This window comes from Parasteatoda tepidariorum, chromosome X1 (assembly GCF_043381705.1).
Source record: "Parasteatoda tepidariorum isolate YZ-2023 chromosome X1, CAS_Ptep_4.0, whole genome shotgun sequence".
Lineage (NCBI taxonomy): Eukaryota > Metazoa > Arthropoda > Arachnida > Araneae > Theridiidae > Parasteatoda > Parasteatoda tepidariorum.
In genome coordinates, this window is record NC_092214.1 from 78,787,465 (window position 1) to 78,804,792 (window position 17,328).

At 31.8% G+C, this 17,328-nt stretch overlaps 1 protein-coding gene across 1 annotated transcript in view; it reads right to left on the bottom strand.

Moving 5' to 3' along the window:
- Positions 1-10,025: 10,025 nt before the first annotated feature.
- LOC107446984 (glycine receptor subunit alpha-2) overlaps positions 10,026-17,328 on the bottom strand; it is a 53,505-nt gene continuing 46,202 nt past the window's right edge. Inside the window, exons 9-11 of the mRNA XM_071187284.1 lie at positions 15,826-15,947; positions 12,046-12,270; positions 10,026-10,316 (exon numbers count right to left, since the gene is read on the bottom strand). Of these exons, the coding sequence (XP_071043385.1) occupies positions 10,140-10,316; positions 12,046-12,270; positions 15,826-15,947 (524 nt within the window). The 3' untranslated portion in view covers positions 10,026-10,139. The remainder of the gene's footprint in view (positions 10,317-12,045; positions 12,271-15,825; positions 15,948-17,328) is intronic.

Genomic DNA, 17,328 nt, shown 5'->3' on the forward strand with positions numbered 1-17,328 from the left:
CAGTAGTTTCCGCGCTATAGGGATTTAAACAGCTGTACTTCAATTATGGTAACCCTGTAATTAAGAATGCTTTTAAATTTAATGAAGAACAGAGATCCAAAATTTATTCGATAAATTAATATGAAAGGAACCCTATTTTCTTTGACATTAGCGTTTCCCTGCGTTGACATCTGCATTTGTGCTTCAGAATTTTTTTTTTCTTTTCGTCGCTTTCGATTGACTCGTAATTTTGATCTCAAATTAAAAAAACACTTTTACTTCATTTCACTTTTACTTCATTTCACACTTTAAGAAATATTTTTACGAATGAAGTCAAATTGTACATAATGGGATGGAAATTAATAATTAAGTTAGAAAGGGCAAAAATGTTGTGAAACTTTAATCAATCGATATTAAAGTCGAAGTTAAATGCATTCTAGACAATTCAGTTGATTACTTATAATTTTATTTCCTGGTTTCCTCTTTTCGATTTCAATAATAATTGCCAGCCTTTGGAAACGCTATCGTTTATGTTTTACTTCAACTATAATGTGAAATCTTTTATAAATGTAGAATTTTTTTTTGTTGCTTCATTCTAAATATATATATTAAAAGAGTTCCTTATATAATACCTCGTTATATGAACTACCTACATTTTACAATACTCTGTTGTTTAGTCTGAGAAAATCTGAAACACCACCATTAATCTTATTTGAGAATGTGACAGATCTCTAAGTGAAAAGTAATTGCTGATAACCGTAAGATTAAACTACATATTACATTAGACTCACAGTATCTCTCCTTTCCTTTCTCCAGTCTGGCTTACGTCAAAATAAAGCAAGTTAGGCAATTATTTATGATCTTTTTATCCAGCACTCTTTTTGGCCAGTTCCTTGTCTCCTGCAATGGGATGGCCATAAAAATGCGCCATTTTCCGTTACAGTTCTTTGCAGAGTTGTGTTGCGTAGAAGATTATTAATTCCTTCAAAAACTTAGTTTTCAAATAAACACAGAAGAGCCGCGGTGGTTTAGGAGAAAGAGCTTTCACCTCCCAATGAGGTGATCCACGTTCGAATTCTAGCGGTGGCTGGTTGTTATGAATTCTGCTCCCAGCTTGCATCGACCCTAGTGCTGATAAATCCTCAGTGGTCGAAGGATCATGGGTTAGAATCCTCTTGCCAGTTTGCAAACTGTGAGATTTTTACTTGGTTTTCCTCTCCATGTAAAGCAAATGTGGGTCAGTTCCATCTCCTCCACGAAGGCTGTTTTGTCCCAATATTTCTTCCCTTATCTTTGGAGTTGAGTTCAAAATTTCAAGGCTATAGAGCGGAACATTTATAATTGTAAACTCAGAATTAAGTAGGTTGTTCAACGCATTTTATTAAAAAAAATATAAAATTAACACAGGATGATTCTAAATAACGTGGCCTGTGCAGAGAGGCAAAGAAGGCGTGCAAAAAATTACCTGAGATAAAAAGGTTAAGAGGTCTCATAAGCTAACTGGATCCACTATAGTGTAGTTATATGAAAAGAAGAAGACATAGCGACTGTGCTCACCAGATTTGCCTCCAATAGAATTTTTATGGTGTATTTTTCATTAGACTTGTTTCCTTACAGAAAGACTTAAGAAGAGTTGTTGCGGCAGCGAGATGTGTTTGAAATACACTCATGTCCATAAATTAAGGATAATGAAGTTCAGGCACAGAAAGAGACAGAAGCCAAACAAATTTGACTTATTTGTAAAGTCTATGTATTAAACAAAAGGTAAAGAGCAAAAAAGATGCTATATGTTTGACATAATTAATAAAAATTGCGATTTTTACTCCCTGGAGCAAATTTCAAAAAAGAACCTATTTACAAAAAACAGTATAACATGGTTAGTATGATGGTTAATACGGAGTATGTCTCCCGGACGATGCAATACAGGCCGTACAACGCCTAGGCATGCTGAGTATCAAATTATCAATCTGATCTTGGGGAATATTACACCACTTATCAAGCAATGCCCTCCGAAAGTCCGGTAGACAGATGGGAGGGGGTTGACGGGCTGCAATTCGTCGGCCAAGCATATCCCACACATGCTCTATTGGATTCAAGTCCGGTGAGTATGCTGGCCAATCCATACGGGTGATATCTTCCGATTGAAGGCATTCGTCTACAATGTTTGCACGGTGAGGACGGGCGTTGTCGTCCATAAACAGAAATTCAGCACCCATGGCGCCCCGAAACAAACGTACATGTTGTTCCAGAATGACATCCCTATAGATGTGGCCTGTCATCGTTACACTCTGAACATGCAGGTCAGTTCTGGAACCAAGAATAGTTCCTCCCCAAACGAGCCATCCTGCACCACCGTAACGGTGTTGTTCAATGGTGTTGTCTTGGTGGTAATGGGTACCTAGCGCTTTCCATATGAAAGTCCGGTGAGAATCAGACTGCAAACTAAACCTGGACTCGTCGGAAAACATCATACAAGACCACTGTTGCGGTGTCCACAGTGCATGCTCTCTACTCCAGGCTAATCGCAGGCGACAGTGAGTTGCGGTAAGTGGAACACATCTGACAGGCCTACGAGCATATAGACCAATGTGCCCTAAGCGTCTGTACACGGTCTGTCTTGAAACTGTCGTACTGGTAGCTGAAGAGAGCTGACGAGACAGGTCTGATGCTGTGCTCCGTCTGTTTCTTTTGGCAGTAACTGCCAAATACCGGTCTTCATTCGGCGTTGTAACTCGGGGGCGACCTGTGCTGTAACGTCTTCTCACATTACCATCATCTTGGAATTGTTGCCAAAGCCTGGAGAGGGCACTCTGGGTGATTCCAAGTTCCACATTCCAGTCGTCCGATGATTCAGCCACGCAAAAAATCATCCAAATGCTTCCTTTGTGCCATAACTGTGTGGTTATTGCACTGAAAGGCTTTTAAAGCGCTTGTGAACAATTTTAATTCTTTGCCACCATTCCTTATATACCCTCTCTTACACTCTTGTCATTGTAACGTACTACCAGCATCATCTAGTGGTTTCCTGTAATTTGCATATTCTTCTTCAGGATGTGTGTGATAATTCTACAGGTGAAATTTTAATTTTAGAGTTTGATTTCCGTGTGATTCTGAATTATCCTTAATTTATGGACATGAGTGTACTTCTGGTATGCTTGAGTTTATGTCATTTCCTGCATCGTCGATGTAATGCGTTAAGCCCGGCAAACACTTAGGATGTCTCTTTTATCAGTATTATACGCAAATGTATAAAAATCGTTAAAATAGAGCAGAAATAAAATTAAATGGTATTTGTTTATCAACCTTGTATATTATGTACACAAGGACAATGTGTACATTTCCCTTCGTGGCTATTGATCCTCTTAATTTCAGTCACTTTATTTTCAGCTCTCTTTTAAGTGATCCATTTTACTTTCTGTAACAACATTAAATAGAAATTTTATATTAACTTAAAAGACTATCTATAATGAAAATGAATTAATAAAATGCGTGTCTCCTGGTGTGTGACAAAAACTTAAAGTATCTTTTTGAGTAGTATTATTCGTAAAAACATAAAATATTAAAAATAGAGCATCAATAAAATGAAATAGTGTAGAATGGTATTTGTTTATTGTCCTTGTATATTATTTATTCAATGACAATGCTTGCAGTCCCCTCCAACTTCTCCAGTTAAAGTTTACAAATATGATAAAATTTGAAAAATCCTATGCGATTTTTGATACTTTTAATTTTGGTCACTTTATTTTTTAGCCTTTTTTAAAGTGATCTATTTTACTTTACGCAATAGTTGTTGTAGTTTTAGTTCATTTACGTCGCACTAGAGCTGCACAATGGGCTTCGGAGAAACATCCCTAAAGATGATCCTAAGACATGCCATCACAATTTTGATCCTCTGCGGAAGGGATGGCACCCACTCTTCGACAGCACGATGACCTGCACGCGAAGTCGAGCACTTTACGGTAGAACAGTTTAAAAAGGACCAATACCGCACACCCTCGGTCCCTACGCAGACTGATCCAAATGGTCACCCACCCGCACACTGAGCGCAGCCAGTGATGCTTGACTTCGGTGATCTGCTGGGAACCGTGTCTTAGCAATCAGTTCACCGCGTGTCTTAAAAACACCGCAGAATTCTTACGTACTTAAAATAGTGTCTATAATGAATATGAATGGTGAAAAGTGTAATTTCGTAACACTACTAAATAAAACAAGGAGTCAACAATGAGAAATCCACAAAACAAAATTTATTTTTTATAAAGGTTATTAGAAATATCTTTTATAATGACGACTTTTGTATGAAAACTTTTGGCGCATTTTTCACTCAATTCATTAGTTTTCTAGCTCTTACTACATTTTTAACATAAAATAGTTAGAAAATAGTTATTAAATGTCTTACCTCAGACATTTCTTTTACAAAACACTTTCTAACAATAACATTTAACACTTGAAAAGTAATTTATGCATTACATAAATAGTGTTCTACAAAAAGAATCCATTTACTCCCGTATATCAACTTCTCGGTTTCACTCCTCATTCATAATGTTCATATGGTTTTGATATCTTAAAATAAGTGCAATATGTAAATTATTACACATTACACGTAATAGCACAATTCATTCTGCTTGAAGAAGAAAAAGTGTTCTTGAATTTTCTTACTATTTTCTTACTATTTCTTACTATTTCTTACTTACAAATTCGACTTCTTTCTTATTGTGGATTTAGAAAGAACGTGGTTTTAGTATTCTAATTTAAACTTTTTTAAAAAATGACGGTCACGCATCATCTTTATGTTTAATTGTTTGTTTTATTTTCTCAAAAGTTCTCACTGTAGTATTTGCAGATTTTGAAATTTTCTGCCTAAAATACACTGAATGGCTTGTTTATTATGATTACCCATACAATATCTCATTTACCTACTTTGTTTTATTGCTTTGCCTCGGCTAGTAAAGGTTTCTCATAGATCTTCTGTGATATTCTCATAGCACTTTTCAATAGTGTGAGACTAGATGATTGTGTATATTTCTCTTTAAACTTCATTCCACAAATGCTTAAAAGGATTGAGATCTGGTGATTGTGGGGGCCAACGCAAAGATAAATCTTTATAACGTTCCTCAAACTAGTGGCTTATAATACGAACAATATGATATGACGTATTATCCTGCTGTAAATATTCCTCACTATTGGAATGAATTATCAGTATTACAGAAAGTATTTGGTCAAGAAGGACGTTTAGGAGTGATGTTTTATTCAGCCTATCTTGCAGACCAAGTAAAGATCTCAAAGCATGATATCACTTCGTTTTAGAGGCAACAATGTAACGCAGTTGCTTATTTACATAAAACTGTCTGATGATCAAAATAAAGTGGCCGCTCAGTGTATTAATAAATTTTATTACGCCTGATTTATACATATATCATGCATATTTTTAGAATATTTGTCAAAATAAAGACAAAAAACATGCAAAGATTCAATATTTAAATGAGAAAAAAAAGCAATTGAAATCTGAAAAAATCACAGTTAGGGAAGTTGGTTTAAAGGAACATCAAAACCTGCTGGATTGCAGGTGAATTGAAGGCGTTTCTATAAATCATCTTTCAAATCTTCTCCATATCCTCAAGCAATCAAACAGGTTTGAGTGTTCACTACTCTCGCTTTCTTCAATTTTGATTTGTCGGATTCTAATTGCGTTTTCTTGCTTAAATATCAATTCGATATTTGTATAATTTTTTGTATTCGTTTTTAAAAAGAATTCAAAAAATATATATTAAGGGGAGTCTTTATGAAGCACCCTGTATATACATTTAATAATATTTTATCTTAATGTTAAAAAATGAACTATTAGACTTTAGAAAATGAAAGGTTTGCTTCTTAAAAGAGTTATCTCCATTTATATCATTTATTATTTTGAAACTACAGTACCTATGCTTATTTTTCACCAGCTCTTTCTTGTCAAAACATAATTCAACTGCAATTATATAATAGGTAAACTGTATTATTCAACTGGTGCAATAAAAAGATATATAAAGCATATTAAAAAAGCAAAGAGAAACTTTGCAAAAAAAATGGAATAAGGATATTTGAAATGGAATTTTTGAAGAATATCGATGTATTATTTTATATCTGTTACCAAAATGTCAAAAAACACGAAACGCTTTCACATTGGAGTTATAAGAAAACTGAAAAACATGACAGAGAAAGAAAAATTCGTACAAGGATGGTGCCCGAAGCGCCACCCACAATCAAGCTAAACTACTTTATACAGTTAGTTTTTTCTTTCTTTTCTTTTTTTTTTTTTTTTTTNTTTTTTTTTTTTTTTTTTTTTTTTTTTTTTTTTTTTTTTTTTTTGGTTATGAATACAGACATTTTGTCTATTTCGTATTGATTGTAAAGATATTAAAAATGAAATTATGAGGGTGAAAATGTAAAGAGTCGAAAAAATTTCGACAAGTGTGCAATAGATAATACAAATGGAAAAATTACGTTTGAGATAATTTTAACAAAATATTCCCTTAAAACGATTTAACGTAAGAGTTTGAATTCCATTAATAAATAAATACAATGAAAAATACACATGAAGTGCAGAATTATGCAAGAATTGTCTAAAAGTCTATGGTTTAATCTTTTAAATTTTGCCTTTTAAAACGCGAATATTAAAGTTTCTTAGATAAGGGAAAAGTTTTTAAGTTACCTTTTAAAGCTAACAGTAGTTTTCTTCTCTGAATAAATTAACGTGGGGACGGATTAAAAATAAAAATTGAAGTTTTTGATAATTTAGAACTAAGTAATTATTTCGAAATAGAACAAATAATGATTTCGGAATCTAAAAAACTATCTAAAATTAATTCAGCCTGACTAGCGAATGAAACTTCGAGTATCTTCCTTGTTTAGTGTTGTTTGTTATTATTCAGTGCCCCCCCCCCTCCATTTCTTTATTTTGACTGTATTCCAGTCTATTATCTTAAGACATAATTCAGAGCTTTTATTTATAGGTATGAGGAGTGCAAAGTACAAATTTATACAAAAGGAAACATTATTTTCAAATTTGAAAAATGATGTGTTTTGGAATCCTTCCTGATCTAAGTTACAAAAGTATCTCTCTCACAATTCAAAGAAAATTAATAATAATTGTGTGATAAGACAAACAGCCTCAATTGCTTTCGTAATTTGAAGCCACGAAATCGCAGCAATAAACTGGCTCAAGTTTAAAAAGCAATTTTGGCAGAACTTAAAAATGGAAAAATTATTGTGAACAGTAAATAAATTGTCCAACGAATTTAGAATGATATTCATTGCTTGATTTGAGTTAACTTCTTACATTATTAAGTTAATATTATAAAACACTACTTGATGGGTTATTTAAGTTAGAGTAACAAATGATTCTCACAATCCTAACGTAAAGTTCTAGAAAAATCTACTTACATTTAATGATATATTTCTGTTCTGTGTTTAATTGATGAAGCAGCTGCTTTTTTTTTATGGTAGGTCACATGTCTGTTATCATTATTAGTTGTTTAAAAGAAGATTTATTTTTTTAAATTCAACTGGAGAAGTTAACTTATACGACTTAATTCAAATTAAATTTTAATATTTTTCTTTAGAATTATTTAGTCTCCTTAGATTTTGTCTTTTAAAGGGTCAGGTCTAATACTGGTCATGTCTGTTACCTTATCAGCTAAAAGACATGACATTATTAACAAGGTTTTCTTTTAAAAAAATTACAGTTACATATTATTAATAATGCTAATATATACAATGTATCTTTTAGACTAGGAACTGTAAACATAATAGGAATTATAGCAACTGGCATAACAATTTTTATTGAATCTGGCCGAAAATGTATCAACAAAAAAATACTATATTATGCAAAATCCCAGTTTCATGCGACTTGTTCGAATAAAACTGAATATATATAGGCATAAAGGGGGGGGGAATACTCCTTTCTTTCTGTAAAATATTTTATGGCAATAAATTAATGATTCTCGTACACTGGATTGGAAAAAAAATCAAGGAGCATTTGGAAGCTAAGATAAACTTGGAATTTATCGTAAATTAAGTTAGTTGATTTGATTTGAGAACAGAAATAGCTAATAAAATTTTGATCATGTTCCCAGCAATGATACAGGCATCAAATACTCATCGTTTACAGTTAAGACACTGCATCCAAACTTCCAGAAATTTTGACGTTAAGCATTTTATTTTATTTTATAACCGGCGCTAAACGGCCTACCCAATTTTTCAACTCCGTAGCTTTATAATTTTAAACCCAATCCAGAAGACAAGGGAACTCCTAGATCAACATGAATAATAATAAATAATAATAATAATAAATAATAATAATAAATAATAATAATGAATAATAATAATAAATAAAATGAATAATAATAATAATAATGAATAATAATAATAAATAATAATAATAAATAAAATAACATGAATAATAATAATAACATGAATAATAATAATAAATAAAATAAAAACATGAATAATAATAATAAATAAAATAAAAAAATACCGACAAACTAGCTTTCATGGAGGAACTAACCCGTATTTGTGCTACATGAACGGAAAACCACAATACCTCCCACGGTTAGCCTTACTTTTAAGGGACCCATGACTGGAACATATTGTGGGCTACCCAGCCATGTCCAATTAAGAAACCCTAGCTTACTTCGACGGCGCCTGTTACCAGAAAAGAAGAGTTTGCATAGTTCAAACGAAGTAGTTATAGATCTTAATACTTAAAAATGATATCTAAAATGTAATCAATCTTTGACTAAACAAATCTTCCAACGATTATTAATAACAACATTAAATTAGCGGAGAAGAAAATTTCTTTACTTTTGTGATTTTAAAAAGGTTCACAAACAAATATCCTACTTTGTAAATAGCATGATTAGTTTTATGTGATTTCTAATAAATGGCAAAACGAGGGCCGAATAGCCTGGATTTCTCGCCGGCCGAAGTGTAATAAATGGTGACTGATTCAGACTCCATGTTCCCATAACAAATCAATATCTCTGATCCTTGTCTTCTGGATTGGTTTAAAATTACAAGGCTACGGAATTGAACATTAGTAGTCGAAAACCCGAAATTTGGTCGGCTGTTCAACGACGGATATCGAGAAAAAAAAAATAATAAATAAAAAAATACCGGGTTCCAGTTTTATCTCCAACCCCATTTTGTACAACTTTTCTCCAATTGGAAGAATCTTTTTAGTAAAATAATGCAGAATTCATGTCCTAGAACTAATTTTTCTTAGTACTAATTTTTCTTAGTGCCAATTTTTCTTAGTACTAATTTTTCTTAGTACAACTCTTAGTACAAATGAATTTTTCTTTTTAATTTATTTAATCCAAATATGTGAGCTTTACTTTTTCAAACTTACTACTTATGTTTAGCTCAAAACTTTTACTAACACAAGTGTTTACTAAAGAAAACTTAAGTGTCAAAAACTTTTGTATTTATTAAAGATCTAGTATCTAATGTAATTAAATATTATGTAATTAAATGCTACGCTATTAAATGAAATAAAGCAATGCCACTTTTTATTAAGCATCCAATTCAAATGTTTTGAAAATTTCATTTATAATATCGTTTTATCAAAACATCGCGAGTAATTTTAATTACAAGTATTTATTTCTTTTATTTTTATATATTCTCATTATAGTGACCTGCTAACATGCTGTCAATTTTTGTTTGAAAGAAAGGAGTCCAATATTTCTGATATTTAGAACATATCAGATTGTCATAATTATGGTAAATCGAGCCCTTTCATTAGCCAAAATGTAACATAGAAATTATTTGTAATTTTTTTTCAAACTCACACTATTTGAAAATAAATAAAACAAGACAAATATTTTTACTTCAATATATTTTATGTAAATAATAGAATTTCAAGATGCATATTGAAAAAATTTCTGGGGTTTCTTATAATTCCTCAATTTTTACAAATCAAGCATTGAATATATTTTATAAAAAGTTTTCTTTATATTCAACATCTAATATTTATGTGACTATGATTATCGATATTGCAAAACGAAAATAAATTTTTCAAAATGAAAACTATGCAATTTTAAAATATTTTTTTCACTTCCCACTATCCTGAATATACAATATTTTTTTGCATTGTTCTATCCATTGTTATAATGTTCTATCAATATCTAAGCAATACTTAGATATTGATATTGGGTGTAATACACCCAGTACCATATATTTAAAAGTACAAATATGAGAGGGAAGAGTATTCTTGAGATTCGATCAATCATATGAGCTAATAGCCGTCGTTTCTGGACAGCGTTCATGAGGCGTGGTTGCAAATTGAAGACCATTTTGTTTTCCTAAAATTCAAAAATTCTTTATTAATATAATTCATTAATTTCAAGTAAAACACAAATCATGAATGTTGCAATACAGCGCCCATAGCTTCAAAATTTATACATTTTAATTTGGTTCTACATTAAACCCAAACTTATTCTGTTACTTTTGAATTTACGTCGCACTAGAACTGCACAGTGGGCAAATGGCTTGGGTGTGGGAAACATCTCTGTTGTAGTTCATTTACGTCGCACTAGAGCTGCACAATGGGCTATTGGCGATGGTCTGGGAAACATCCCTGAGGATGATCCGAAGACATGACATCACAATTTTGATCCTCTGCAGAGGAGATGGCACACTCGCTTCGGCAGACCGACGACCTTTACGGTAGAACAGTTTAACGAGGACCAATACCGTACACCCTCGGTCCCTACGTAGACTGATCCAAGTGGTCACCCACCCGTACACTGACCACAGCCAGTGATGCCAGCGATCTGCTGGGAACCACGTCTTAACGAGCCCACTGCGGGTCTGGGAAAACATCCCTGAGAATGATTCGAAGACATGCCATCGCAATTTTGATTCTCTGCTGAGGAGATTGCTCCCCTGCTTTGGCAGCCTGACGACCAGCACTCGAAGTCGAGCACTTTATGGTAGAAAAATTTAATGAAAACCTATACCGCCCACCCTAGGCAGGCTGATAAAAGTGGTCACCCACCCGATTACTGACAGCAGCAAGTGATGCTTGACTTCTACTGGGAACAGTGTCTTTTACGATCAGTTCACTTTTGAATTCGAAGCAGGACACTTCGGCCCTCCTTCCTGAGCCGTTTCGACTTCTTTTTTTAGATATTAAAATTTAACACTTTTTGCCTAATGCGCAAAACAATCCAATGTAATTGTCCATATTTATTTTTTATTAATTTTTGACTGCTAACATTAAGTCTTTTTTCAAACATTTTCTTTCTTTGGAGGTACCGGCTTCTTTAGCCATTCGAGACATATTTGTTTCGTGTTTTCACTTACATATCCTCTAATCAAAATAATTGAAGACCATTTTGTTTTCCTAAAATTAAAAAATTCCTTATCAATGTAAATTAATAATTCATTAATTTCAAATAAAACACAGACCATAAATGCTGCAATACAACGCAAGGCGGAGTTTTAAATCTATTATAATTTTTTATTATAATTCATAATTTTTTATTTGGTTTAACTTTAGTCCCAAACTTATTCCATTACACCGAAGCAAGACACCGTTAACATTTCGTTGCAGAGACGTTTCAGCTTCTCCTATTTAGATAATTAAATTAAATTTTCCAATCCAAATTAATTGCAATGATCCTTATTTATTTCTTATTAATTTTTGACCGCTAACTTTGAAATAAAATACAGACCCTACAGATAACTGCCTTTCTTCTAAATTTTTGTTCAATTGAAGTTGATATGATCGCCTTTTAACTTCTCTCAGTTTTAAAGCACAAACAGACAGGTGATAATTCGTACACTCGCCATTTTCCACAGTCTGATTTTGATACCATGTTTGTTTTTCCTCGTTTAAATATTAATTTGTAACCCCCAATGTGTACATTTTTCGGCGATATGTTTGATAAAGATTCTAAAAGTATATAAACATCCTGTATATAACAACAAAAATTATAATATGATAATTAGCTTGACCCTAAAACGTCAACGGTTAAAGTTTATAGATTATTTGCATTGTTTTTTACTTAACACAAATAAAGTACTCACATTTGTCATTTGTTTCAAGGTTTCTGCTTCATCATCGAGTACAATATTGACCAAAGCATACTCCATAAGTGATAAGAAAACAAAAAATGTGCAACTTGACATAAAAATATCGATTGCTTTTATGTAGGATACAGGTGGCAATGCAGATTGACTCTTAGCATGCTGCGTGGAAAGAGTCAATAGGCTTGTCACTCCTAACGTAACTCGTGCTGGTACAGCTTCTGGCTAGAATATAAAATGAATACATCAAAACTTACATGTATGTAGTGATAGTTCCTTCCAATTGGGCATCCTTAAGCAGAAACCAACAGCAAATCCATACAAAAATTAACTGCTTACAGGGTGATTGTTTAATAATCTACTCTGGGGTACGAAATTAAGGGAATTTGCAGACTTGGTCGATTACCTCTGGAACTACTGGAACGGTTTCAATGAAATTTGATATCTACATACATTGATACAATACAAAACAAATAATCATTCAACAATTGTAATACATACGCATGATCATGCATAACACTCGTTGGAGTCTGAAGGTATGAAACAGCAGTTGCATAAAAAACAATTAAATGGGCTAATAGAGGGTATGGTAGCCCCCTTACAGATATACAGATCTTACAGCGTGATTTCATACTTGAAATAAGCCAGTCTATTAGTTCCTGTGGTAATTGTCCTGAATTGTCCTGTAGCCATACCTTCTGACTCCGAGTGCTACGTACGATCATGAGGGTATATTACAATTGCTGAATAGTTATTTGTTTTGTATTGTATCAATGTATGTACATATCAAATTTCATTAAAATCGGTCCTGTACCAAGTCTGTAAATTCCATTAATTTCGTACACCAGTGTATATGTAATAGATCAAAAACATGATAACTAGAAAAAATCATGAAGGAATAAATGGTGGGTAGCAAACGTAATCCCGACATGTTTAAGAGACTAAACTGAGACAGGTCACACAAAAAATTATAATTTTTTACATTAAGACAAGTTTACAGAACACTTTTAAAAGAAAAAATTAAGTTTTACAGTAGTCTTTTGAACCAGTTTTCTACACGTTCTCTATCACCTACTTGCACATCTTAATTGCGTTTGTGACCGCCGTCCTAATTATTTAATAGGAGGGGGGGTCGTAGTACTCCGAAATTGTTTTTGTCTCTTCTCATACTTCTGAGTAGAATTTTGGTCAATATATATACTGCCGTGCAAATGAAAAAACAACGTAAGTGCTTTACGATTGATTCCGAGAAAAATGTCTTGACAACTATTTTCCTTCTATTGCTAATGCTATGAAACCTAAAACAAAACGTCAGAAAACTAATAAAATAAAATTTATTATTTTGCAATATGTAGCTCACCATACAAAGGCTTTGGGAGGGAACCAAAAATAAATATTCAGATGCAATTAAATATGTAATTAAAATGATGCCGCAAATTATAAGAAAAAAAATTGGCTTTAACAAAACGGGGAGATTTTAGGGTGAAGTTGAACCCGCCACAAATAGGGTGAAACCTTTCATTAAATCTCTTGGCAACAAGTGCAAGGATCTTACTGAATTTAAATGATAAATAATTACTAAGAAATACAATAAATATATCTTACATGATTTTGTTTCAGTTCTCCATTATATATTTTGAAAACTTACTTACAGTGTCATAATTTCATAGTATTTTCTTCATAAAACCTATCTTTAGTAATTTGAATTGAACCCATCTTTAGCAATAGTAATCTTTTATATTATGAAAATTATGTATTAAGAGGACAATAAAAAAATATATATTGGAGGGACATTTTATGAAGGCTTAGATGGGCTCCAAAATAGTTTGGAAAACACGGCTTGTTTAAATCATCATTTAAAACCACATAGTTTAAAAAGATTTAAAAATTTACCCACATTGCTTGTAATTCAAAGTTTTTTAAAATAATATTAAATCAAATAACTTAAAATAAGTAAAAACTACTTTTTCCATGTATTTATCGTTGGGTAAACAACTTTCATAAGTGGATTTAAACATTTTTTGAATTACACTATAAGTTTTAGAGATATGACAAAAACCGCAAAAAGAGAAATTAAAATTAAGGGGCCCAAAACTTTCGACATTTCTGCGAAAATTTTAAGGACCATAGGTTCAGATTGCTGCTAACCTCTGTTATCTTCCAGTATATTTATGTTAAAAAACCCAAATTCAAAAGAATAACGTTTAATCAGAAGAAATATGTATCTGTTCCGATTCCGAAACTTAATTGATAATAAGTTCTAATTCCGTAGCATATTTAAGGTTAACACTACGATTGCCTTTCAGAATGGGAAAATCCAGCCATTAGAAAAAAAATTATGTTCAGGGTGACTTTTTCTACTTCTTGTAAATGGATAGAGTTAAAATTTATGGCAGACACTAAAATGCTATCAAGCTTAATGGTTTGATTCGTCGTACATATGCTAATAAATTTGTGAGTGAAAACTCTACATTTTGTTTTCGGGATACCTTTTTTCAGATAAATAAGGATTTTCAAACTAAGAGAAGGCCACAATTTTCAATATATTTTGGATAAAACCGTGGTGGCTTAGGGGATAGAGCGCTCCGGGTTCGAATCCCTCCCAGTGATGCCTGAATTCCACATCCGGCTCGCACTAACCATACATAGCTGACGTAAAATAGATAGAAAGATCAATGGCTGGAGTCCCCTTGCCTAATCATAGAAGTTTTTCATGGTTTCCTCTCGGTGTAACGCAAATTCGGGTTGATTAAAGCAAAATAAGTCCTACATGAAATCAAATTTCTCCCAGGAGATCCCTTGTTTTCTGGATTAGGTTCAAAATTGCAAGACTACGGAGTTGAACATTAGTAGTCGTAGAATCAAAAATTGGGTCGACTTTTCAACGATGGTTATGGAATTAAATATATGAAACTTACTAAAAATAATTTGCACATGATTATAAAGCTCAGTTAACTAAAGATGATGCCATGCGAAAAAAAATAATTTTTCATAATTACGTCGTATCTTTTTTAATGATTTAATATTATAACAGTCAAAAAAATTTTAATTGGCCAATTAAATAATGTAGTAATTTTATGACATTTTGAACTATTTAATTTCAAATTGCAAGATAAAAAATTCGGTTGCAATCGGTCGAATAGCTCTTGAAAAATGAAAACTTATAAATACGACTCTTTTTAAATTTTTATTACCCAAAAACTGCTTGACCGATTACGTTAAAGCTTTTTTTATTTATCTTTGAAAATAACATTGCTTAAAGTTGCTTAAAAATAGGTATGTTTTATTATTCAAAATTGTTTCCACCATTTCGGATCACATATTAACAAATTAATATAAATTAATTTTTGTATCGAATTATCTTCGAATCAAGTATTATAATTTCATGCAATTTTTGTTTTTGATTCGCCATAACAGTATCAAAGATGTGGCGAAATATTAAAAAAAAAAAAAAGGAAGATTAAAATTAAGAGGCCCAAACTTCATACCAAATTTCTGGCTGAAACATATTTTCCAGATTACAGCTACTTCCCATATTTTGAAACTCAAAATCATAATCTAACGAAAAAATACTTGTATATTCAGTTAAAATATGCTTTGAAGTTTTATTTCGTAACTTAAAATATAATCCGCACAAATTAATAATCATGTTAATTAGATTGAATCATTAGATTGTACCTTGGTTCCTGAAAATCTGATCATTAGTTTAAAAGTTTTGAAGGTGCTCCACATTTTGTTTATATGTACAGTTCACTTCCTTTTATGAAAATATTATCTTACCTTAATCCAAAAAGATACCCAAGACATTATGACAATCAAACATGTTGGTATATAAGTATGAAATAAGTAATAGCCAAGCCTTCTTCTTAGAGTAAAAACTACTTGCAGACATGTAAAATTCCCTTAAAAAGAATAAAACTTATAAGACACTTTACTTGTCGAAGTAAAAAATTTAAAAACTTTCACGCGGTAATAAGGAAATTTTTAATTCATATTTTGCAATTTTTAAAAATGCTCGAATCTAGATAAATTTGGTTAATTATTATCATTATATTATTATGACCACGTGTAAGAGAAGGGGACTATAGTATAGACATGACATCTTAAATAACCTTTTTTATTTATTGGTCAAATCTTCTTTGGGAGATATCGTAGATTAGCAACACTGAGGTACGATTTCATATGCAGTTGCCTAATCATACTGTGAATACTTGCAAGGGAAGGTTTTTTTTTTTTAAAAGTAACTTTCAAATTTTCTCTTTTATTTTATTTTCATCATTTCAACAAAAGGTTATACTGTTTATTTTACCTACTGTGATGTTAACTTTATTAGGTTAAGAAACGGATGTTTTCATTTGGCTAGTGTAGACATTCATTCCATTCAACTTAAAATGGAAGAATTGGTGTACCACATTTGATGTTATTTATCTTCTAAACCATTTTATAAAAAGAAATACCAAGAAAATTAGTGCTTTCAATCTCAAGTAAGCAATTTAACTTTATACTAATCCACTTTTTGAAGGTTTTAACATTTTTTAAACGATATGTTTCCTCATGTTTGCTAAAATAATATAATTCAATATAGCTGAATTAAAGGAGAAAACAAAGTTTTTAATATATATTTATTTATTGCCGTATATAACTAAAACAGAACATTTGTGAGTTGTTTATATTGCTCCCATGAGGGAAATATCTCTAAGTGTGCTCTCCTTTCGGATAATTTTTCATCAAGTTAACTCGGTATCATAAAATTGTTTCAACTTGAATTGTATCTGTGCTTGTCCATGCAGCAGAAATCTGCTATCTGAAACGTATTTCTGTCAAAATAAAATAAATAAATAAATAAAAAAACGCGCAGCAAAAGCTACGCATGTTTGTCTGTTTTTTTAATGAACGTGAATAACAGAATTAAATTTGGAACTTCCTGTCAACACCAACTCTATGAAGGTTAATGACTTTGTGTGAGTCAAATTCAAAAAAAAATACAGTGTTGTGAATTATTTTGATCGATTCGGAAGTTGTTTAATGGAGATTACGATTATATAAATATGGAGATTACGATGTTCAATTCTTAAGGAAAAAAAGAGTTTCATGTTAGTTTCTCTAATCATGATTCTTTCTCTCTTTCACAAAAAAGCTATTTCTCAACTATCAAGAGGAGTTAAAGTTACCAAACTTTCATCGCTAATAGGTGGTAGAATTGCATGTTATTAGCTATTTATAATTGACGTGCAAAATGTTTGGTAAAATGAACGACAAGATTTAAAAATATTTTTTTAACAA